Source organism: Stegastes partitus, unplaced genomic scaffold (assembly GCF_000690725.1).
Source record: "Stegastes partitus isolate 25-593 unplaced genomic scaffold, Stegastes_partitus-1.0.2 Scaffold372, whole genome shotgun sequence".
NCBI lineage: Eukaryota > Metazoa > Chordata > Actinopteri > Pomacentridae > Stegastes > Stegastes partitus.
In genome coordinates, this window is record NW_007578103.1 from 326,187 (window position 1) to 349,886 (window position 23,700).

General features: G+C 42.1%; 1 protein-coding gene across 1 annotated transcript; it reads right to left on the bottom strand.

The window, feature by feature from the left end:
- Positions 1 to 1,099: 1,099 nt before the first annotated feature.
- col8a2 (collagen, type VIII, alpha 2) lies at positions 1,100 to 8,953 on the bottom strand. Its single transcript, XM_008284778.1, has 2 exons — positions 8,791 to 8,953; positions 1,100 to 4,917 (listed from the first exon to the last, which is right to left on the bottom strand). Exons 1-2 carry the CDS (start codon positions 8,951 to 8,953, stop codon positions 3,014 to 3,016), a joined length of 2,067 nt encoding a protein of 688 aa, XP_008283000.1. The 3' UTR covers positions 1,100 to 3,013.
- Between the last annotated feature and the right edge of the window lie 14,747 nt (positions 8,954 to 23,700).

A 23,700-nucleotide genomic window follows, 5' to 3' on the forward strand; every position in this document is an offset into this window, starting at 1 on the left:
TTTTTTTTTTTTTTTTTTTTTTTTGCCATTTTTGTTGTTTGCTTTTATAAAGGAACACAAGAGAAGAAAAAAAAAGAAACACTTCAAAGCAATTTGTGATTGAGGCGGTACATGGATCTTACTGACACTTGTTAAATGATTTGCACGCATTGCAAACTCAGCAAGCAAGTGACATTGTCTATGAAAACATAAGGACAGAGAGTAATAGCCACATGTAACTCTCATCACCATTTCATCTGTCCACAAACAGAAGGTGACAACAAAAAGGCAACATACAGTACATAACGAGCCTCGGACTGTCGTGTAGACTCACATAATAACAATGATACATAGCAGTTGTAGGTGCGTTGGTGTTATGAGACAGAAAGGGTTAGAGTAAGTGCATTACATCGATGTAAAATACTGATTAGGCCTGATCCTCGCACTGCTTTTCCAGAGCAACTTAAATGAGTTACTGTTTATGTGTAGTGACACAGCATTGTTTATATAGTTTATAGAAACTATAGTAAATCAGTCAAACATTATACATTCATTCTAATTGCAAAGCTCAATATTTGGCACAATCCTCCTGTACATTGACATTCCTCCATCAGGGTGTAAGGTAGTTGTAATTCAGTGTAACAAGTGTTTGGGCGGCATAAGTTAGATCGGAAATTCAGTCTGAGCTGAGATATGTGAAGGCACAGAGACAGTAATATAAGCACCAAGTTTTCATAGTTAAATCACAACAGTTTAGCCCGGACCTCTGTATCTTTTGTCTACTGCAATCACTGAATAAAGACTTTGTACACTTCATAGTATGTCTTTTTTGTTCATGACTTGGAACAACTCAAAATTATTGCATGCCATTATGCCATTCATTGGACCAATATGCAAAATAGCCTGTTCAGTGTTAACCAGAATGTCACTGCACCTATTTAATTTCTTTTTTGTTCTGTTTCCCATGTCACATTCATCACCTGTTTCATAGCTTGTTCCCTTACTTTGCAAAGGCCTCATCAGAGTGTTGTCAAGTAAACCTATTGTCTGATTCTCTCAAAGGAGGCTAAAATATTCAAAATTCTTGTTAAACATTAACAGGACTGTAAGCACTTCCTCAGGATTTGTAACTTTTTTCAAGTTTATTATTATCTTTGCTGATGTGTTCGTGACCTGAATGCTAAGGGCACAATGTGATACAGCTAAACACACATATTGACACAGTCATAGAAGGGTACACCTACAAGAACATACAAGCACATACATACACAAAGTGTATCTTTAATGCTTCATCCAACAGAATTGTGTAAATACACAGTGCTCACCTCTGACCTGCCACCTCTCCCAGAAATCTGGCAGGGGTTTGTTAAATGTTACACAACCTGTATTTCACAACCTGTGGGCCTCAGTCAGTCCCTTTACTTATTCATGGAGTAAATGCAAATCGATTCTCATTTCCAGCTGTACACTTTGATGTTACTTGGTTCTGAAACATCTTGTCGCTGTAGCCACAGATGTTCCATTAAGCTAAACAATAATCCAGCTATTTTTTGACACACTGAGTTTGGAAATGAATAGAAAGTCATTTCATTCAGAGCAACAAATGATTCAAAATTGCTCTCATTTGCCCAGCAGCAATCACAAGTCACATAGAAACTGCACTGACAGAAGAAGTGGGTGTATTGTATTTGTTGTCCATTGTCACCTTGTTTTCTATAAGCAGAATTGTGTTTTCAGCATCTTCACAGATTTTGCAGCATATGGTTAGAATGGGGCTTTTCAAGGATGGCAGTGCAGACTGTTTACTTGGAATGACTTATTAATAGGTAGTATACCATTAGAAATAAGTGATGTCATGTCCGGAGCATGAGAAGAGGATGCCTGCAACATGGTGATGGGATTTGCAGTGCAAATGGGAAACAGTCAGATCGATACAAGGAAACAGGCCATCGATCCAGCTATACATGTGTACTTGCTGTCCATTTGCAGTTTCTTTCTGTATCTATTCTATGGCATGTAAACATTGACTGTATGCATACGTATAATTTTCAATTGTCCTGAAAGTAAAAAAAAAAAAAAAAAAAGGCTCTGTCCTTGCGTGATGATGTTGATCCTCTTTAAAAGGGCAATTTAAATGTGACAATTCTAATACTGTGAGGTCATATTTATTGGATTGTATTTGTTTAAAGTTCAGTAAATTACAAGTAAGACAAGGGACCATAATTGTAAAAGGTTGGCTACTAGACACAGAAAGAAACAGAAAAAAAGCACCCAACATGTTCTTATGTCAACATACTGTCAAAATATATATCTCACTCTAAAAACAACTATTTAATCCCATTAATAGGTTTAATGTAGCAAATGTTTAGAGTACCAAAAAGGTCAAACAAAAGAAAAGTGAAAAGTAATGGTATTACAGCACCAAATGCCTTGTTTCTCTATTGTATGTCTATATATTCCATGCTGTGTTGTTGCTCTTTATGTCAGTATTGCTATTCATGGTTTAAATAACACGCAAGGGGGACGTGACTGCAGGAAGGGAACCAACCACCACCCCAGGGTTTGGTGATGTCGTCCTTATGTCAGAGCATGTGGGCAGGATGTGCAGTCACATGGGAAGGTCTGTTACTAGCACATTACAAAGTAAGGCACTTAATAGTCTGAATCCAATAAACAATAACAACAATGATGACGAGGACCAAATAATAACAATAAAATTATGACAATATAATAATTAAAATAATATAAGCTAAAAAACACCAACATAAAATACAACCCAAAACACACATTGAAGGACATTGAAATAAAGAAGACAGTATGAAATTCCTTCCCCTGCCTTTTAAAACTCTCCATATTTCATTCACAAAGTTTTTTTTTCTTTCGCTGATGTTGCTGAGGGCAAGACATATAAAGATGATGGCAATGATATTGAGAAATTGATGGGTTTTGTGTTTCTATTGAGAATACAGGTATTTAAGGTTAAGGGCTGCTTTGAGGTGCCAATACAGGAACATGTTGTAAGGAAAGGACCGGGTTATGTGGGACAGAGCAGGAATCCTGAGAAGGAGGAGTGAATGTACTCGGTAGAATAGAGGCCATTTGCCTGATCCGAGGGCATCTGGACCCATACCTGGTCACCCTCCTTCAGCTCTAGGACAGCACTACCAGATGCCTGGTCCATGTAGCCTTTCTTGTATTCATCATACGTGTAAGTGGCTGGTACATTGTTCTTGTACAGTGCCACCCACAGGCTAGTTCCCTTTACATGCATGTGATACGCAAAGTAGTAGACACCAGATAAAGGAGCAGTGAACATGCCAGTAGAAGAGCTGTAGGCATTTTGCCCGTTGTACAGGGTCCTGTCAAATTTGATTGGCATGCCAGAGGGAGGGAAAGGTGTGGTGAGAATGGCTGTGAAGGCTGGTGCCACAGAGGCAGAGAGAGCAACCTGAGTATAGGCAGGCCCCTTCCTGTCCCCTGGTACTTCATCCCCCTCCAAATCTGCACCTGTACGCCCTGCAACAACTGTTTGGCCATTTCCTGAAGGCCCAGGTGGTCCTGGTGGCCCAGGAGGGCCAGGGTTGCCATTAAGCCCAGAAGGCCCTGGTTTCCCTGGAGGTCCTTGGGGACCTATAGCTCCCTTCTCACCAAACTTACCAAGCCCCGGAGGCCCTGGAAGTCCGGGTTCACCCTTTGGGCCAGGAACACCCTGTGGGCCCATAGGCCCCATGGGTCCTTGAAGACCAGGAATTCCTGACTGGCCCCTGGGGCCCGGAGTCCCTATAAACCCTGACTCCCCTTTAGGCCCTGGAGCACCTGTCAACCCTGGATTCCCAGGTAGGCCAATATGCCCTGCCTCACCTTTGGCACCAGGTTTTCCAATAGGGCCATTTGGCCCTGGGATGCCTTTGTCTCCTGGGATGCCAGCTTTTCCAGAGGGTCCGCTAGGGCCTTGGTCACCTCTAAGGCCAGGCAGTCCTGGAGGGCCCTGAGGCCCCAGCTCTCCCTTCTGCCCTGGCATTCCGTGTTTTCCTGGGAGTCCCATTGGGCCTTGAAGTCCTGGTGGTCCTGGTTGTCCATCAAGACCTGGCTCTCCAAATGGACCCACCATTCCTTGCTCTCCTTTGTCCCCTGGTAGACCAGGAAATCCAGCATGACCCTTGTCTCCCTTTGGACCACCCAGCCCAGGTTTTCCATAGCCAGGAGTCCCAGGAATTCCAGGATTACCCCTGGGCCCTGGCTCCCCTTTTGGACCTAATGGACCTGGTTGTCCTGGAACTCCATCTAATCCAGGTTTCCCTAACCCAACTGGCCCTGGCAGACCTTGTAGACCAGGGGCCCCAGCCTCTCCTGGTTGTCCTCGATCCCCTGGGAGTCCATGATCACCTTTAAGACCAGGAAGTCCAGGCAAACCTTTTAGTCCTGGTTTTCCTATACCTGGAAGACCAGGTGGTCCTGAACTGCCTTTGAGTCCAGGAGGACCCCTTATACCTGGTACCCCTGGTTTCCCATTTCCATTCTCACCCTGAAGTCCACGCTCACCTGGTGGGCCAGAAATACCCTTTAGTCCTGGCTCACCACGAGTCCCAGGAGGGCCTCTGATACCTGGAAGACCAGGTTTCCCATTCAGAGACAGACCAGCTGGCCCAGGGAGGCCGGGCTGTCCAGGAGGACCACGGGGACCTGGTTCACCACGAGGGCCAACCTCGCCATTAAGTCCTGGCATACCCTTTGGCCCAAGCTTTCCTGGGAGACCTGGAAGTCCAGGCTTACCAATCCCTGGAAAACCAGATGGTCCTTGAGGTCCTGGCTGACCATTGAGACCCGGCTTCCCAAGTCCAGGTTTTCCTGGAAGTCCTGGTGGCCCAGGGGGCCCTCTTTGTCCAGGTTTCCCTTGGGGGCCTGGTTCCCCTTTGACTTCCATCATTGGTGGCATATCTAAAAAAAATAAAAAAATAAAAAAAGAAAGAAAAAATGTGATAAAGCTCTTTGTATAATAATGTATACGAGCTGTTTTAATTCCTGGATTTTGAAGACATTTAAAAACAATTAAAGATGCATTTCTATTATCATTGCTAGCATTGCCTCTGAGTTATCATCAGCTGAGTGATTTGCACACATTACATCTTGAAAGGAATAGCAGAGAAATGTGTATAGTGCTGTGTAGACTTGACATAGTGCCTGCCATTTCTGAACCAGTAAAAGTTGCTTGGTGTATTCATTAAGTTAGTCACCAAAGTACTATCCAAAAATTTTAATTGTTGTAGATAAAATGTTTGTAATTCTTAATTGTCATTTTTTGAAAACATGATGAACAAATTATGTGTTGGAACAATATTGTCATTGTCAGTATAGAGAGAGTGAATGTAACATCTTCAAAGGCACTACAAGAGAAGACACAAATACACCTGGTGGTGTCTAGGTGTATTCCCAATGTAAAGAACAAAATACTATGAGGGAAGCAATGTAAGCAACAAGAAATATCTGACTTTACCACGTTGCTACACGGAGAAAAGAAAATTCAATCTTTATCAAATTCAATCTTGGTAATTATGGATTGTATTTATAAATACAATGTCAGAAGGCACACAGCCAATTGAGGATGTAAAAACATAGGAAAAAGACTATCGTGATATTTTTAAATCTTGGTTGCTTGTTTTTATAGCTTAGTATGAGTTCAGAGATAAAGACGTGTTAAGCTAATCAAAGTCATCCAAAGGGATTGTTTGACTCCTTGGAAAATGTACCCCTTGATTTTTTACCCTTTTCACATGCTCAAAGCTGTAGGTGGCCACAGATTATGAAAGCACAGATTGACTGAAAGGCAGGTCCCTGGTCTGTTCAGTGTTTTATATGTTTCTCAGGACTGGATCAAAATTTTCTGTTTTTCTAACTGACTGATTTGGCAGCCCTATTAGGTTTGAGATGTTTTGAATGTGTAATACAGAGGAAAACAGACTGCAAAGTGTACTGCACACCATAAACTGTCTCATTATTCTGTCACAGCACAGTGGGGAATAACAACCAGGCTGGAAGGCCAGTCACACAAGCTTGGTCTGCAGTCTGCAGGAACTTATTGCCAGGATGAAATGGTTGGTTGTTCCACTGCCTCATCTCAGCAAAACACAGCGTCCGTAAATTACTGTTGGCTAGAGGACATCTCAACTGGTGTTTTTTGGATAATCTTACATACATGACAAGTATCCCTATTTCAAAGGGTGTTGTGTTCAAACAGTTGAACCTCCATCAGAAAAAAATGTAATTTATCATGGAGCAATCATTACTTTAGACTTCCTGCCCTGTTTCTAATTAAGTTATGGAGACAATTCAAGCTAGTTGTCTCTTTTAGCTGACTGATTAATTTCTCCTCATCGTTGCACCACATCCAGTGAAAACACAATATGATACATTGCCTCCAAAACCTGGTCTCTGCCCCTGCAGCCACAGGATGTGATAGGGAAACAACTACAGAAAAATTCCCTTTCCTTGCAACTTTTACTTCTACCATGGGTCATTACTTCCCCCTGCTGGTGGATCATAAGACGTGCAGCCCCATAGTTGAAAAGAAATATGATGCAGCGAAAAGCTTAATAATGTTAAACAGCATTTGGGTTTAAGTGGTACACATTTATTATAATAATATACTATATATATATATTTTATTTATGCTACAGCAGTCAGGTATGAATGTATTTAAAGACATGAGGGATCATGGCTCTGAAGTATATCAAATCCAGGTACAACTACAAAACAACCCTTCTTCCTGTCATTAATGCTAATGTAACTAACAACTTCATTGCTAAAATGAGGACAAAACAAGCAAGCAGCACAAGAAAAGTTTAACAAGTTCCATCCATCCATTATCCATACACCGCTTAATCCTCACTAGGGTCGCAGGGGGCTGGAGTCTATCCCAGCTGACTTAGGGCGAAGGCAGGGGACACCCAGGACAGGTCACCAGTCTATCACAGGGCTACACTTAGAGACAGACAACCAAGCACACCTACGGACAACCTAGAATCACCAATTAACCTCAACATGTTTTTGGACTGTGTGGGAGAACCCGGAGAGAACCCACACTGCAAGGGGAGAACATGCAGACTCCATGCAGAAAGATCCCGGGTGTCCTAACTGGGACTCGAACCGGCGACCTTTTCGCTGCGAGGCAACGGTGCTAATCACGCTCCACCTTGTAGGCCTTAAAGAAACCAGAACATTCATTATGCTCATTTTAAAGAGGAAATACCACAGATGTTTAAAACTGGTTAGATAATATGTCCACGACTACATCTACTTTATGCACCCCTAGTGGTTACCCTCAGTTTTAGTCTTATATCTCATCATGCAACTCCACTACAGACGATTTACAAATATAATCAACATTGGGCAAATTACAACTTCACACCTGAGAGCCAACAATGGTGTCTTGGTGTTTGGCTGCAGTGTTCTCTAGGACTTAAAGATTTAAGTTGTGCTTTCAAATACATTAAATTGATGAGCTGAAGTATTTATAGAGATCTGCTCTTCCAAGTGTGGTCACAATTCCAAGGTACTGAAACCTGTCAATCTTGCCCACATAAAAGAAACAAGTATTACCCAACAGGTTATTTCAGATGGGCTTTAGTCTGAAAAACAATTTCACTTGTGATGCAATGTCAACATGTGACCACTGAGTGGCAGTATCATCATTGTAGTCAATGGAAACCACACAGACTCATGTCACTCTTCCAATACTTAACATGCACTCCTACAACACTCAGATTTAAATTCTACACTCGAACACTACATTTTCTCGGATTCCATGTTATAGACTAATACTGTGTCAAATGCCTGTTAATGCCATCAAAGCCTTTTTTCTTCAACATTTGCTTTGAAAAAGGGCCCTCTCATAGGCACATCTCATATGGTGCAGAACTTACAGTACCTAGTGTACCTAGTTAAATATATGTCTGATTATGATGGAAATGACAAAATGTTCATTTTCAGCCCTTGTCTTTCTCAGTGCCCTTCCGAGACGTTTATTGAATCTATTCTGATGTCTTTTACACATTCTCCTGAGGAATGGGATGAATAAAGTTTTAAACAGTGGGGTAACAGCATTCATACGGTAAGAGGAGCAACTGCCCTGAGGAGTTAGTGACATCAGCAAACAGTGGGCATACAGGTCTCCATTAGACTCAAACTGAGGATCTGCCAAATGTTGGGTACGGGTGTCTGTCTGTGTGAGACGTGGTTAAACATTATTCATTCTGTGTTAAAGTAACTGTTGCTGACTGACATGCAAGTGAGAGTTGACGCAGTTGTCTGCAGACTTGCTCAACTCTCTGAACCCCAGCTAGTTTCTGAGATGGTACAGCAACACATTTCTAGAATTTTGTCTGATACGGCTTGACCCTTCTGGAAAAAAATTGTGGGTCCACAAACTACAGGGATTTTACTCCTTGCATTTTTGATTTGTTTCCATGCTTGTCTCGGTGCACTGTCTGCAGTTCAACCTAGTTCAGTTACAGTTTAAATTCAACAAGTGGAATAAAGTGATTGTGATGAAATATATGACGATTTTAAGCTCAGATTTGATCAATTTTCTGGATGGAATCACACGTAACACATTAGTTCACGTACAGAAGGAAAGTTGAAAAAAATCTTTGTTTTCACAGTTTCAATCTTCGATAAATTGGGACATTTTAGCAACTTTTTAAAGATAACATGCTTTTCAAACCAGTCAGCGGGTTTTGGGGTTCACACGGCTAACAGCTTTCACAGAGCAGACATGAAAGTAACACATATATCACACCCACAGGGGCTACTTACCGACGTAATGTCCCTTGCCCTCTCGAAATGGAGGTCCAATAGGCCCTTTCATCATGGGCTGCATGTACTTCATGTGTGGTATGGGGGGATAGCCTCCAGCAAGAGCACGCCCCCCAAGCATCAGTAGCACACAGACAGGAGCCAACAGCATGGTCACTAGCATCCCAGGCTTTAGGTGTCACCTACAAAGAACTGGAGGTGACAGAAAAAGAGAACAGTTAACATGGACTTTAGTGACTTCTAGACACACACTGATAATGGGCAATATCATGCAGTGATATTAAATCTCCTATGTGAAGATTTGCTCTCATTTTTTTCTCTGTAACATCTACAAGTCCAAGACAGCTATAACTGTATGTCCTGCTAAGCACAGATTTGTTAAAGCCAGACACCATCTGCAGCACTGGTAGCATATAAATAGGAATACTTTACATGCTACATTTGTTTATATATATTTATAATAAGCTTGCTGCTTATCTATGTTCAGCTGCTGCACGGGTACTGTATGTGGTTAGCACTTGGCCTGGGCAGTGTTTGGTCTAGATGGCCCTTAGTAACTGTGACAGAAATTTCTGTTGACTTTAATTTACTTCGGGAAGAAATGACCACATTGCCCTCCGCCAAATATTTTCACAACCGTGGTCAGGTGCGAACAGGAAACCACCAGAGGACAGTTAGTGTGTTTGTGTATCGCAAGTGAGCAACTGTAGACGTCCAAGACTGGCTTTAACCAGGGAAATGATGTGTGAACATGGCATACATTTCCACTCCAACTTTCCCCTGAGCTGTTTTGGTCAGCTTTCTTCAGACAGACGACTGTCAGGCTTTACTTTGTGATGATGTGGGATGCAAAACGTAATTTCAGGCTCAGGCTGCTCGCTTTTAAGTGCCAACCATGTCACAGTTTTAGTTAGCACGGAAATTCTGCAAGGATAGGAGAAATGATCGCATAGCCATGAAAAACTATATGCCCCAAGTGCCCCAAAGATGGGCGACGATTAGTGGGAACAACAAACAAACCAAATGAGATATATGTGAAATATATTTCCCGCTGTGGCAGCCTTGATTTTGACAGTTATCTTTTACTTAAACGGGGTCATTAGTTTAAAGCAGCATAAAGTGCTACTCATGTCATGCTGCAGTAGTTCTGAAACTCATTCTGAACACCACTTAGTCATATTAAGCCCCAAGTCTGTGCACTACAGCAGCATTTTGTGTCTGATCACATAAAACAATCATCTGTACTCCTCTCTAATCTTTCCCACTCCATAGAATACTCATCTTGTTATTGTCAGTATGCTTAATTGTCTCTTCAGACATCTATTGCAACATTAGGAAGAATGTTCCCTCTGAAAGTGTATTCGGAGGCACAGTCAGACGAACACGAGCTGACATTTTCTCATTTGAAAATTACACCACATTACACAATGCAATTAATTGGCAGCAGGATTGGGAGTAATCTGGGAGTTTGCCGCAGACTTTAAATCACAAGCACTTAGGAGAAGGTGTGTTCATTGCCACCACATGTGCTGAGTTTATGTCTGTTTTACAACGTTGCCTGTAATTGTTTCAAAACCACATATAGCTAGATAGTCAAATTCTTGTGTTAAAGCCATTTACCAAAGTGCTCTTGAGCTAGTTTTTGAGATTAGTCAAAAATATGTGTGTCTGTGGTTTGTGCTTGTTTACGTTGCAGTATGTTGTTCAAGTCCTTGCGAGGAATTACAGAGATGTTAGGAGAAATAAACCGGAGAAAGAGAGAACAGTATTTGGTAGGGCAGTGCTTGGTCGCTGGCCGACTTTCTGGCTGGCTGGCAGGGAAGCTCGTCTGGTATGGGGGTGTGTGGTTTTGGGACAGATGTAATTTAGCAGGCGGTTCTGGATGCCCACCATTCTGCAGGCGTCGAACCCAATGCAGAACCAAACACAGAAGCTGTGCATGAACAGGGATCAGTCACAGACAGGCGGTTAACAGATCCTTACAATCTGTTTATCAAGTGTTTTTATTGAAAAGCTCTGCAGACATTGTTAAAAAGAAAATTTAAAAAATCTCACGCAATCCCCTACTGGCTGGCCACCATGAGCCACTGCTGGACCGAGACTCGTGCATGCTCTCGCACACAAGAACACCCACATAAGAAAACACACACTCCTGGTATGCATGAGAACACAGTATACCTCTGCTAAGTGGTTATGCAGGGTGTCTTGAAAACACTCAAACTCGTTAACTTTCCCCCCGTTTTCACATAAAATCATTCCATTCGAAACAAGACATAACAAAACCCAGGGTCTGAAAGAGGAGAGGAGCTAATGATGAATCAAAGCCTCTCTCAGTAAACACGAGCTGCATCCAAAGTTACAGTGAAAAAGCTTCGTCTGGCAGGCCGAGTGACGCTTTATATAAAACAGATTTAACTGGGGGAAAAAAATCACGACACACATTACAGTCACAGATCCAAAAATACACAAAGAAAGAAACAGCAGAACAGAAAAATAACATTAATAATGAGGAAAGAGGGGACACTTGTGGGTAAAACGGCATGACCAACTCCATTGTGCAACTTTGCCGTTCTCACTTACAGACAACTGTTGTAGTTATGTGTAGTTCTTTAGCACTTCTGTTTGACTGTTTTGCATCTCACTGTTGTTTTGTGTCGCTTTGTGGTTGTTTTGTCACTATTTTTATTTATTTTTTGTATGGAAGTGCATTGCATTCACCAAATAAAAGTTGGGCATAAAGGAGCCTTATCTTTTAATCTTGACTCCCATTGTTCATATTTACGACTTACTTTGAGTAAAGTTCTTGCAGTTATGAAATTCAGTTGAAATGAAATCTCTGAGTAATTAATAGGACCTTAAATATAAATTTTGTTTATTTCTCAACAAGTATTGAGAAAATATCGAATTAAATGTTATGAAGTCCAGTGTTTGTCATGGATTCACTGAATTATATGGAGATATGAAACTTCTGGCTCTGAACAGTGAAGCCATTGAGAGTGTCATAAAACTGCATTCTTCCTAACGGCCAGCAGAGGGAGACTCTTGAACCTGCAAAAAGAAATCTTACTGTATAGAAATCTATGACAAAATGAACTACTTCTCCCTTGATTTTTTTTTCTCAATAAGCATTTACCTAATAGGTTTATAGTCTCAATCACTAGTTTCAACACTTTCTGAATGTAGTACAGTGCTCATTGTGTACATTACGGTCATATATAGAGGAAAATAGTTGAGAAAGTTGGTTATGTTTCAGGATGGGCAACCTCGTGCAACCGCTGTGCCTCGTGACCCAAGTTCTTAGTCGGAGCCACCTGTCGATTGTTACATCCCGTTTTAAAAGAGCAAGACGCCGACAGCCAAATACAACATTTGGTTTGAGCAAGCTGACTGGTAAAGAGTTGTGCAAAATGCCTGCAATAAGTTATTTCTGCTAAAGAGGAGAATACTAGTTTGCTAAGACACTTACTTTTATCATGAATACATGACTGAAGAAGCTAATTCTCCTCCTGGTGACATTCAAATACACCATCTTTATCTGTTTGAAAGTTTTGTTGATATATGTCAAGGCAACAGTTTCCAGAAGTTGCTTTTTAACTTGACCCTTGGAATGGAACTATTAGTCTGTTGTACATTATCTCAAAATTATGAGAAAGTCAGAGATATTTTTGTAGGCCAACCGTACTCTTTTGGTGCTGTTGGTTGAAAAACTGCACCTGAATGTCAGGATTTTCCAAACAAGGAGATGAAAAGAGGCTGTCCAAAGATTCTTGTCACAGCAAAATTTCCTGGACAGATACTGCAAAAGTGCAGCAACACACAAAGTACCTTAGGAAACAACCAGAGAAATCTTAAAATGTAGTTTCTACTTTCATTGGTACACTATAGTACTGTCTGACTGAAACTATGTTTGCTAAGTGTATTGAGTTTTTTCTGAAGTGCTATTATGTTGGTGTACATGTTGGCAAGTGGACACAAAAAAAAAAAAAACAGAGACAGACATCACACTTTCCCACTTTCACAGACTCTCACACATCTGTCTCCAAACCACCTGGTAATCCGAAACTTGCGAGTCATCAACTTTCTCGAACATGTGTTGGATGCCACTTAAACAGATCCACTAATCTGTGAAGGCTTCGGGCAGCCAAAGCAGACTCAACAGCTTCCAAACCCAAGCCTAGCAGCATCTCAAGTGGCCCTCCTCAGACAAGCAGAAGAGACACAGACAACCCTGCTGAGAGCAAGCCAAGCACACACTTCCCTAACTGCTCCGTCTCCCACTAATGAAATCAACAGCGCCGGGGAGGTGAGCTCGAAGGTGTTCTGCCTCCATTCCCCTTTAAGCTGTACATGTGTGGATCCAGACTACCAGACATTTCCTAAACCACGTGCCACAGAGCGATTATAGGTACACCGAGTGTGAGGATTCGGTGTCATGGAGGGAAGAGGAGGCGGTTGTTTTTGTGGTGAACATTTGAGCCGCTCCTTGAGTGGAGGAATCATCACCTCGACATCATGTACTCTGTAATGCCAGCTTTCACGAAAACACCAAATGGTTCAACAACAACCCAAAGACCATGATGGTTAAATAGTTTGGTTACAACCACAGGCCTCAAAGAGAATTGCACTTAAAACCTGACCAGATATTTTAGCTGATTCATCCAATTTTGACAAACCTTAGCCACAACTACGGCCATAACCCCTCCTAACTCCAACCATGAACCCACATGGCTTGTCAGCTGTTATTTAACCGCAGCCGTCTTCCTTTACCAAACTCCCTGCTTGGGAATTCAGCAAGAAAATGCTGGGAACCTTTACAGGAGAGAATGAATTTCAAGCACCGGAGAGGAAGAAAGACAGACTTTTAGAATTCAGGTTAAACATTTGTGGTTTGTTATTCTGTCTGTAGTCTAGACATATGAGTATTAACGGATTTTACAGATTTGTAGTAAAAAAAAAAAAAGACAAGCACCTGTAGATGTCAAGGAAACTCTTCAAACACAGACAAACGGGCCAAAATGTTATGAATGCCATTTACCATTAACCTGTGTGCATGTTGGTTTATAAGTGATTGAGGGGTAGACGGAGGAGAAAGTGAACACAGCCGTTACACAACTCTTACTGAGGACAAGGGTGTGTGTGTGTGTGTGTTAAGGCTTGCAGAAATTGAGCGTGCCGAGCTTAAATTTAGAGAATCACCTTCCTTTAAATGAAGTAATCCCTGCACCAGACCGAGCGGCACTTTGAGGTGTAACATTTGAGTAGCGGTCATGGTTACTGGTGGCTTTGAACGCACACTGCATTACTGTGTAAATAAGCACTGAAAAGGCTTTTCACATAACATGGCCATGTGTGTGTGTGTGTGTGTATATAAAAGTGACCACAAAGCTAATGCATACATAATGAGACATTAACATCTGGTGCTTAGTTGCAACCAGCTGGAAAGTGTATTTAAGGTTTTGTTTGGTTGCTTCTGAGGAAGACAGAAATTTAAAAAAAAACGTTCCTCTGTAATAACACAGCTCCAATGTTCTCTTATTTTTTGTTTCCACTGAATCACAAGTTAGGTGTAGAACAGTCATTAGAAACACTGTAAATTGTTGTTTTTAATGTCGAGACATGACGTATGCTATTTGAGTCACCTGTACGTGGCTATACATTTAGAACACAAGGGATTCAGTGTAACTCTAAAATATACAGACATACTAAACACAAATTAGTTTCCAGTTGATACTTTGGAGCAGAGGTGCCTTCAAAAAAGCATTGGAAGGGGGCATGGTTACTCCTGAAATCTCATTGGTCACCCCACAGCTGATAGGTCAAGTTCATTTGCAGACACACACCTCAAAATATCATCAGGAACAGAAGTAAAGTTTGTTGCCTCTGGCTGTTTCTAGGAGTCTTTCCTCTGAGTATATATATGGAGACAGCAGCAGGATCCACATGAGCATCTTCAAAGTGACACAGCTGTGAGCATTAACACCCCACAGCAGTATCTTCATAATTACTTCTGATAAGAAACTGATCAGGATCAATCAATCAGGATCTAATGATAAGTAACACTACGTACTTTTCTTCACTTCAGACAGGTGAGCGGTCGCACACAGAGTTATAATCTGCAGTTAAATCACTGACTCCTGAGCTCCATCACAGCTGGATATTATTTTACTGTTCATACATTTGGTAAAGTTAAAATATTTTTCTGTCATATCGAGTGTTTTTATGAGGGAGATTTTTTTTTCGCCTCGCAGCAGGGCATTTGCAGCAGTGACATTAATGTGCGTACGGATGCATTACAGAACATGACCTCTCTAATCAATAAAGTAACTATCAAAATACAGCAACGGGAAGCAATGAAAACACATTTTATTGTACCATAATTGGCTGCAGTTAGATAAATTATCATCACACATGGGCTGAACTTTCAACGCTGAAATCCAAAATAAACTCTGAATGTCTTGCCTATGGGTGAACTTTTTCCCCTCAAATACGCTGCAGCCGCTCGTCTCCTGGATTATTCTGATCAGCTGTCACGCTAATACCCAAAGTGTTAAATGTACTGGCATGTTAGATAATTAGTAATCTTACAGAGCGTATTAGTATATCATTTCTCAACTCTTATGTTGACAAAAAACAACAGCATAGCACAATTTACTGAAATGCAGTTGGCTACTGTTTTTTCTTTTTTAGGCAGAGTTGTCAGAAGGTGGCGGTACAGTTTATGTAAGGCTATCATAAAAAACGGTCGTAATAAACAGGGTAGACGAAGCTGGAAACAAAACCAAGAGTGCAGTCCAATACACATGCTTCCATGGTATGCCAGAAAAAAAAGATTTAGTATGTCCCACTTCATAGTATGTCAAATGCGGTTGGCCAAAAAAACACCAGGATGTCCGACTACATCCAGTTGCAACTTGCAGTACAGAAGCCAGCATGCCTTTCTGGCCATTCTGACCCACAATCTCTGGCACAGTGGAAGATATGCTACATACATCACGGTGTCTTGCTTCAGTAACAAGCTTGAGCGTAAGTAGAAGTCTGTGAGGACAGCTGTAGGACGTATTCAAAGTAAATTTATAAAAAAAAAGAGTGTGTGATTCGGACATCAGTTGTTCACCCGTTGCTGAAAAACCTCATAGAAGAGAAAGAAAGAAAGAATCGAAAGGAGAAAAATAGAGAGAAGGCTTCAGGAATTGTTTTCAGTCGGGAAAGTTGTAATTATTCGTCATGCCAGCTGGTATTACTCATGTTTCATGCTGTCCAGAGACAAAGACAATGGAAAGAAGCAAAAACAGCAGATTAGCCCTGTGAAGTAAATGTTTGCAACATTCAGAAAAGTTGTCTTCATCTCCCATCATGCACGTGAGCTCTTTTTTTTTTCCAAGTCCAACACCTTTGTCCATGAGGGCAAAAGTTTTTTTTGAAGTCATACTTTAAAACACTGTGATAGAAACTCTACCACTGATACACTGACATCATCAACCTTTCTGTCTGAGCATATAAATGAGGATCTGTTTATGCCCTGCGGATGATACAAATGACATCTGTTAATTTCTTTCCTGCTCAGCCACCCACTTGAGTGGAAGTACAATCACATTTTATGTCAGTCTGTCACGCCGGCCTGCCTGTCATCCATCTCGATTGTTGTATTCTGTCGCAATCTGAAGATTACCTTCTAACAGCATCACTGATTCGCACCCTTCAAATATAGATAGAAGATGGCAATCAATCATTCAGGCTGATCTGAAGACAGGTTGAAAACAGCTTCACTTGCTTCTGGGGGAAAAAAACTCCTAATATTCAACGAAGAAGCAGGAAAAGAGAAGAGCCTCATCAATTCAAGGAAATGGTACCTGTGGAGCGGGGCTGTGTTTTCCTAGCATCCCCGAAGCATGAAGCGGGCGCGAAAAGAGCTGAGAGGAGTGAGTTTATGTTGATGGATTGCTTAAAGAGGGAGCAAGTGAGAGTAAAAGGAAATGGAGGGTGTAGGTCATGTAAAGTGTGGGGAGAGAGAGGCAGGTGGTGGGGAGGGGAGAGGAGTCCAGAGGTCAGATAGTAGGGTTTTCCTTTCTTGATGATTTCATTAGGAGGAACACGTTTAATACCCCTGGGCATTTATCTAAGTGCAGAAGCAGACACGCTAATCATAAAATGAGGGGGGGATGATGTATTGAGCATATGAAAGTGTTTGTGTGTCTGTGTACTCGTGGGGGGCAAAAGTTGAAGCAGCCAAAGTGGGGCTAATTAGTCACAGAATTATTAAGCTGTAGGACCTCTCACATGAACAGTGGGTTTCACAACGGAGCCTTACTTGCTTTTCTTGCAGGAACAGGCAAGCGAAAAGCCATTTATTACAATATGTAAGCCAGACAGACCCCCTGATGCTCTATCGCCTCGTCTTTCGCTGTAGTATTTATGATCAGGATAAAGCAGAAGGGGGGTTTTGCAAAACATCCAAACTTTACCCCCGACTTGCTAAGAAGCGGGTTACAGCAACGGGGAGGGGAGGGGGAAGCGAGAGTCCGTGGACAGACACAGCTATACATTTCTGCCTGCCCCACTGGTGCACCTAAACTCAATACGAGCACCTGATTAGGTAATCGAGAGGAAAGAGTAAAAAAAATAATCTCATAAAGCGCAGTCTGCTTCCACCTTTCCAGAGCAATAAATGTTCTGCTTTTCAATGCAGCAAGACAGGTCACTGAAAGAACACTTCCGTGCTCTCGACGTTAGCCGCTCTGTATTTTCTCATCACGCGAAAAAACACGAGAAACTTATACAAAGATAGAGATTTACGATTGGAATGTATAACCATAAAGGGAATTGTGTGTTAGAGGGCACTGTGGAGATGACCTCACCTCAGAAGGAAAACTTTGAGGACACCCAGTAATATAATCTCCTGTAAATCAGAATGATGGCTCTGTCTCTCTCTCTCCGGCCTCGCAGGTCTCGACTGGCAAACTCAGCTCTTTTCTCTCCCTCTCCCGTTCCCCCCTTTCTCTCTCTCTCTTCCTTAAGCCTCTCTGCGCCGTCCATTGCTGGTGTGAATACTTTTATTGTTCGCTGCCAAAGCTAAACCAAGCAAAGCAATTCTTTCCCTGCTGTTAATTTGTAACAGCGAAGGTGTGGGAAGCACAGGAAAGAGCAAATAGGATAGAGTGTTTGGAGTATTGCGCGGTTTACAATGAAACAGTGGCGGGTTTATTGCTGATTTTTTGGAACAATGGATCTTCGGTTTCACACACACACCGAAAAAACAAACAAAAAAAACAACAGTAGCTCCTCCCCTTGAGCCGACGATTATGGACTTTATTGGCTGAAGCAGATTAGCTGGATCTGGCTAGCAGGAGGTAATTTTCAAACTTAGTGAGGTGGTTGAAAACTCCAGTGCCAGCTGACTTTTTAATGTTTCCAGCTGACTTGTTTAAAAACCAGAACTCTGTAAACGGGTTTGAGTACGCACATAATTCGTGCTAGCATGCTCAAACACTGAAGATAAAGGTGTTTTATATGAATGATTTGGCTTCAGCACAGTGGATGTTCTAGTTCTGAACTGATGATTTTTCCAACATAATCGGGATGTACTCTTTGTGACATCCTCTATAGGTTTGCTGAAGAGCTGTTTTGAAGCTCAGTGTGGTACCTTTGGTCATCGCCACCTTGCCAGTTCCTGACTCTGCATACATCCCTGCTAATCCAAGAGTGAGCAAAGAGGTGGAGTATGAGTGGTGGGCCATGAAAACATCTAGATGGTCCTGTGACAGCATTTACCTGTCACTCAAATCAACCACGCCCCTTAATTATACTTAACTTTAAGCCTTAATACAATCTAAACAGATGACTTAAATAAAAAATCATCCCTTGTACAGTTCTTGTGAATTAGAAACGTAGCTAGAAAGACCAAAACCATTTTCTAAACCAGGCTGTTTATTTCTGCTGTAAAGTTGGGCATTTTAACACGGGGGTCTATGGATTGACTTGATTTTGGAACAAGCCTCAAGTGGTCATTTTAGGAATTGGCACTTTTACACTGGCTTTCATTTTCAGCTATTATTTAAACTATGACTAGTGTGTTCATAAGCCATCAATCTTAAGGCTTACCTGTGTTACAGGAGATAAACATGTTGAATCCATTCCTTACTCTCCGTTATATAGTTTTTTCACCTTTTTTGTATTCTCAAGTCTATACAAAGGACACCATCCTCCAACTCCTTCCACCTCAGCCTTATTAGAGGCCCAAGCATTTCAGCATGTGGAAAAAACTCCATTTGCTAACCTCGGACTGTCACATCGCTGTTCAGGGGCAGGGTTTACTGAACAGTCATTTGTTCAGACAGGATGGTGTTGTGCAGGTTCAAGGATTAGATGCGGGAGTCAGCATGGCTCTAATGTACTGGGCTGGGCTGGGTCTGTGTTATGTCTCCTGTTTCGGTGCCATGTCTCCAAGTAGCTGTTACCGTGTTCCCTTCACTGGGTGGGTGGCTTTGCCTCTGCCAGAATGGCGCCTTTGAAATGTACAGGTCAGTGAACGCAAAGAAAACTGACAAAGCTGAGACAAAGCAAAGGGCTCAAAACAAGCCACCGGGCAAATGATTCATAATTTGACCTATAACGAGTTTCGCAGTGAGCTTCTTGCAACACAGCTTCATTATTTCCTGACTGTGAGTCAAAATATTCCTGGTGGCAGTTCATCCAAAGTGAAAGCTGGTTGTGGCAAGGAGTCAAAGCCCATGTGGAGAGGGAGCACATGGGTCTATTTAAGATTCAGCACTCTGAAGGTGAGAAATGTTCTGGGGCCCTGAAATAAGGGGGCTAAACCCGGAACAATCACACGCCATCAATTGTTCCATTCTTTTTTGCCAGGATGGGAAAAGTCCCAAGCTGCACGTAGCTGGGGCTAACTTCCAGGAAGGAAAAGCCCAGAAAAATCCTCTCGTAGTCTGTTTCTATCAAAGGATTCCACAGTTTGACAGTCCATGAAAACACTGAACTATTACAGATCACGTTTTCAACGGCTACCACTGGGGATGGAGGGAGGCTGAAACTTATGTCGAGGATCGAAGAGAGAGGGAAGAAAAAGAAAGAAAAAGCGCCTCGCGAATGTACACGAGATCGAGGCAACAGAAGGGGGAGGAGAAAACAAGTAGCCATGAAGGAGACATGAAGTCATTACAAATGGCAGAAAGACAAACAGAAAGATGGAGGAAAGAAATGAAAAGGGGGGGGAAAGTTAAATCTTTAGCTCTTGATCTCCCTGTTGACCTACTTCAGATGTGTGCCCTGCCAATCATCTCACACACTCCTTCCGCTGGCAGCCGAAACAGCTTCACACGTACATGCACGTGTCCCGCACACACAAACACACACATCAGTTGGCAGCAAAACAGACAGGGAGGCCTATTTTTCTGTCCCAAATGGAGGGAAAGAGAAAGAGAGGGAGAGAGAAGGAGAGGTAGAAGGGAGATTATAATTTAATAAGGGGCAGGAAATCTTGGTCAAATCCCCCTGAAGGAGTTGAAATGCCTCCGTGCTGGAGGCTACTGCACTATAGACTGACTGAGCTCCATCTGAATGGGCTTCTCTGGCACAGGCAGCAGGACAGACAACCAGAAAGCAGACAATAAACCAGGAAGAGAGAATTTCCACTATACCGTTGTTTGGAGTCCTAGTCCAATATAAAATATCTAACCCAGCAATTTGTAAAGCTGTAGCATGAGCTGCATGATTTCTGCTGGATCCACACTGACGAATATTGCGGTTAGCATGTAAGTGAATAAGACTGAGGGCTCAAAGGTTTAAAAAAAATACTCCTCCATATTTTCATACATCAGTTTAACTTAACTTATACCTCCTTAAGGGCCGGGCAAGACCAAAGCTTCTCATGCAAACTATTGGAACTTTTTACAGCAGGCACATTTTGGTGGGTACTAAAAAAAAAAAAAGTGAGGTTTGAACTTCCCTAGAAGTTTTTATAAGGAGAAATTCCAACACCAAGCAGGTCATCTGAGGGCTTTTACCTTTAAAGAAACTTTACAAAATAGCTAGGATTAGTTGTAACTACTATCTTGAGGCTCATTTATACTTCCTGCCTCCACGAGTATGTGAAGATCCACTCGAGTCCACGAAAGACCCCTTTCTGGATGTCCATGTGAAGCCCAAAGTTTGGGTCAGCGTGAACAACGGTATCTACACTACAAGGGCCACAAGTTCTACAAGTGGTGTGCAAGCTCAGGATATGAACACATCAATGTATGGACTAGAAAGTAGCGCAAAGACTTCTACGCCCTTGCGAACATGCATACGGACAGCTGCAAATGCCATGGAAGCAGAGTTGTTGTTATTATACTACTTTTATAGTTCACTGGTGTCTACTTGAAGAACTCTCTTCCATTCATTCGCAGTAGGTCGTATCCACGTATCTCATGTATGCACACTGCTGCCAAGCATGCACACTACTGGCCTTGTAAAGTAGTCACTGCACGGATACAAATTTTACATCAAAAAAACTAAATGTACATCACATGGACTCTAGTGGAGCCTTGCATACTCGCTGACATGTAAATTATAACAATGGCCTAAAACCACAAATATACATCCATGGTGTCCACAGTTGTCCATATGTTCGCCTGCAAAGGACAATGATCATGGCTGAGCTAAAGAAAGCCCCACACAGAAGAGAAATGACATCATAACTCTGGGAAATGCACTGCAAAATCTATCTTAAATTACTACTTAACAGACATAATGTTACCAATGGATTTTCACTTAGGAAGCCAGACCATGTAAGTAACTGATTAAAAAAAAAAAAACTGCCACTGTAGGCCAAAGTGAGTGACAAGATAATAGCACACTGACTTCCCATTTATTTCCAAAGATATTCTTGAATTAGTTCGATTAAAAACACATCATCATGAGACAACCGGAAAATTCTCAGTGAAAAGAAGCAAAAATAGGTCTGAGGTAGTGTGTTTACTACTTGATGTCTATCAGCATAATGCCAAAATGTATAACAGTACAAGCAGAGAAGAGCCAGCGCTTAAACGAGCAAACTGACTTAATGTCAGAAACAGAAATATTCATTTTAGCCACCATAAACTGAAGGTCACACCAGACTGAGTGAAGTTAGAGCAACAAAACCAGTAAGTTCATGTTATTTCTCATAAATTCATCCTTTCGTTTATAAGAAGAAGATGATCGTGTTATTCATCTTTCAGATGTTGCATAGTTCTACCATTAAAAGACAATAAAAATAAATACTCTCCAAGAAAATGACACAGGAATTGACACAAGAAACCCACAACATTTGAGTAACAGCAGGTTCCCCAGTTTCTTTTAGCCTAGGCCAAAAAGACACAAACTCCTCTTGACAGTCCACAATAAAAAGGAACGACTAAGTGAACTGCGAGTTTAAAAAAATACAACCACCAGAAAATAAGCCAAAGACAGAACTGCTGTTGTTGCTCCATGACAATCTGAGGAGGCGTCAGCAGATGAGCCGGAGGAATGAGATGATATAAAGTGATATATTGAGCAAGCTCTTATCTGAGATCATGCACACCATCCCGGTTACGCTGCTGTTAGTGTAGTGCATTAGTGCTCGGGAGTCTTGGTACAAAATTTACTGCAAGGTTCAGGAGATCGGCTCACACATGCAGCGCATTCAGCTAACTGCTGGGGTAAAGATAATACGCTGAACGCTATTTGGAACCAAACTCAAGAGGGCAGAGGGAAATCTGCTAAATCTCTCTGCTCAGAAATCACTTGTTTCGCTCACCCACCCACACGTTTTTAAGGGATATTCATTAGACGGTTTGAATCCCAGTTGAGGACCATTAAGAATTCATTGGCCTCTGGTTGATTGATCACTCACTTAAAACACCGCTGACCCCAGCTGGTTGTTTCAAGCTTCAAACTTTAGCCAGCTGAAAAAGAACCCACAAAGCACTTCACACACACACACACACACACACACACACGCCATGCATGCATATTAACCAGACCACCAGCATGCAGCACATAGCCCCCTCTGACTGTGGTCCTTGCTGAAGCCCACCCCACCCATCAGGATCAATGCACGTCTTTATTAGCTGCTGGCTAAGACTGCTGGCTGTGTAAGAAGACCCTGCCAGTTCTGGCCTCACACCTCCCAAAATCTACTGCTGGGCTGTATAAACATGGCTCTGTGTGTGTGTGTGTGTGTGTGTGTGTAGGTGTGTGTGTGTGTGTGGGAGTGAGTGTGTGCATGCATACAGTGTTTGCGTGGACATGTTCTGTCTGCATCGTTGTACAGATGGTGCTAAAGTAAGATTCAGCAAAACAGCAAAAGAATAAGATTTAAAAAGTCTAGTTACAGGGAGGAATGAACTTTAGAAACAAGTCATTCCTCACTTTTAATGCTTTCATTTTTCAGGACTTTCCAAGCAGTTTCCTGCAGACTTGTTGAAACTACAGTTTGGTGTCAGCAGAGCAAGCATGTGATAAGTGAGATTTTTACTGTGGCTACATCTGTGCAGTCATAATCAGTCTGCTTTTCTAGTATGAAACGCATAAAAGAAGCTATTTGGCCGCTGAAAAGCACACATTGGGCCATGTAAAAACTGTAAAAAAAGAACACAAAAAAAAAAAAAAACGAGTGATATGTCCCATCGGAGTAGTGTACAGTGGGCCCACGCCAAGCCCTATGAAGGCTATAAGAGCCACCAGAGAGCAGCACAGGTCAGACCAGACGGTATTAGGAGCTCTGGGAAGTGTCAGACACTCAGGAGGGGAGGATGACAAGCGGAGGGCTGGGATCCTGCCAGGTCCTATTTCACACTACTGCGTATAACTAGATGCCTGATTTAGTTTGTGATTTCACACTGAGATACAGCCTCAAGCACAGTAAAGGCGTGCCTGTGAGTTGTACCGTCATGT

Coding starts and splice junctions, on each gene's coding strand:
- col8a2 (XM_008284778.1), bottom strand. CDS start 8,953: ATGCTAGTGACCATGCTGTTGGCTCCTGTCTGTGTGCTACTGATGCTT. Junction 4,918..8,790: donor GGGCAAGGGACATTACGTCG/GTAAGTAGCCCC, acceptor TATTTTTTTTAG/ATATGCCACCAATGATGGAA.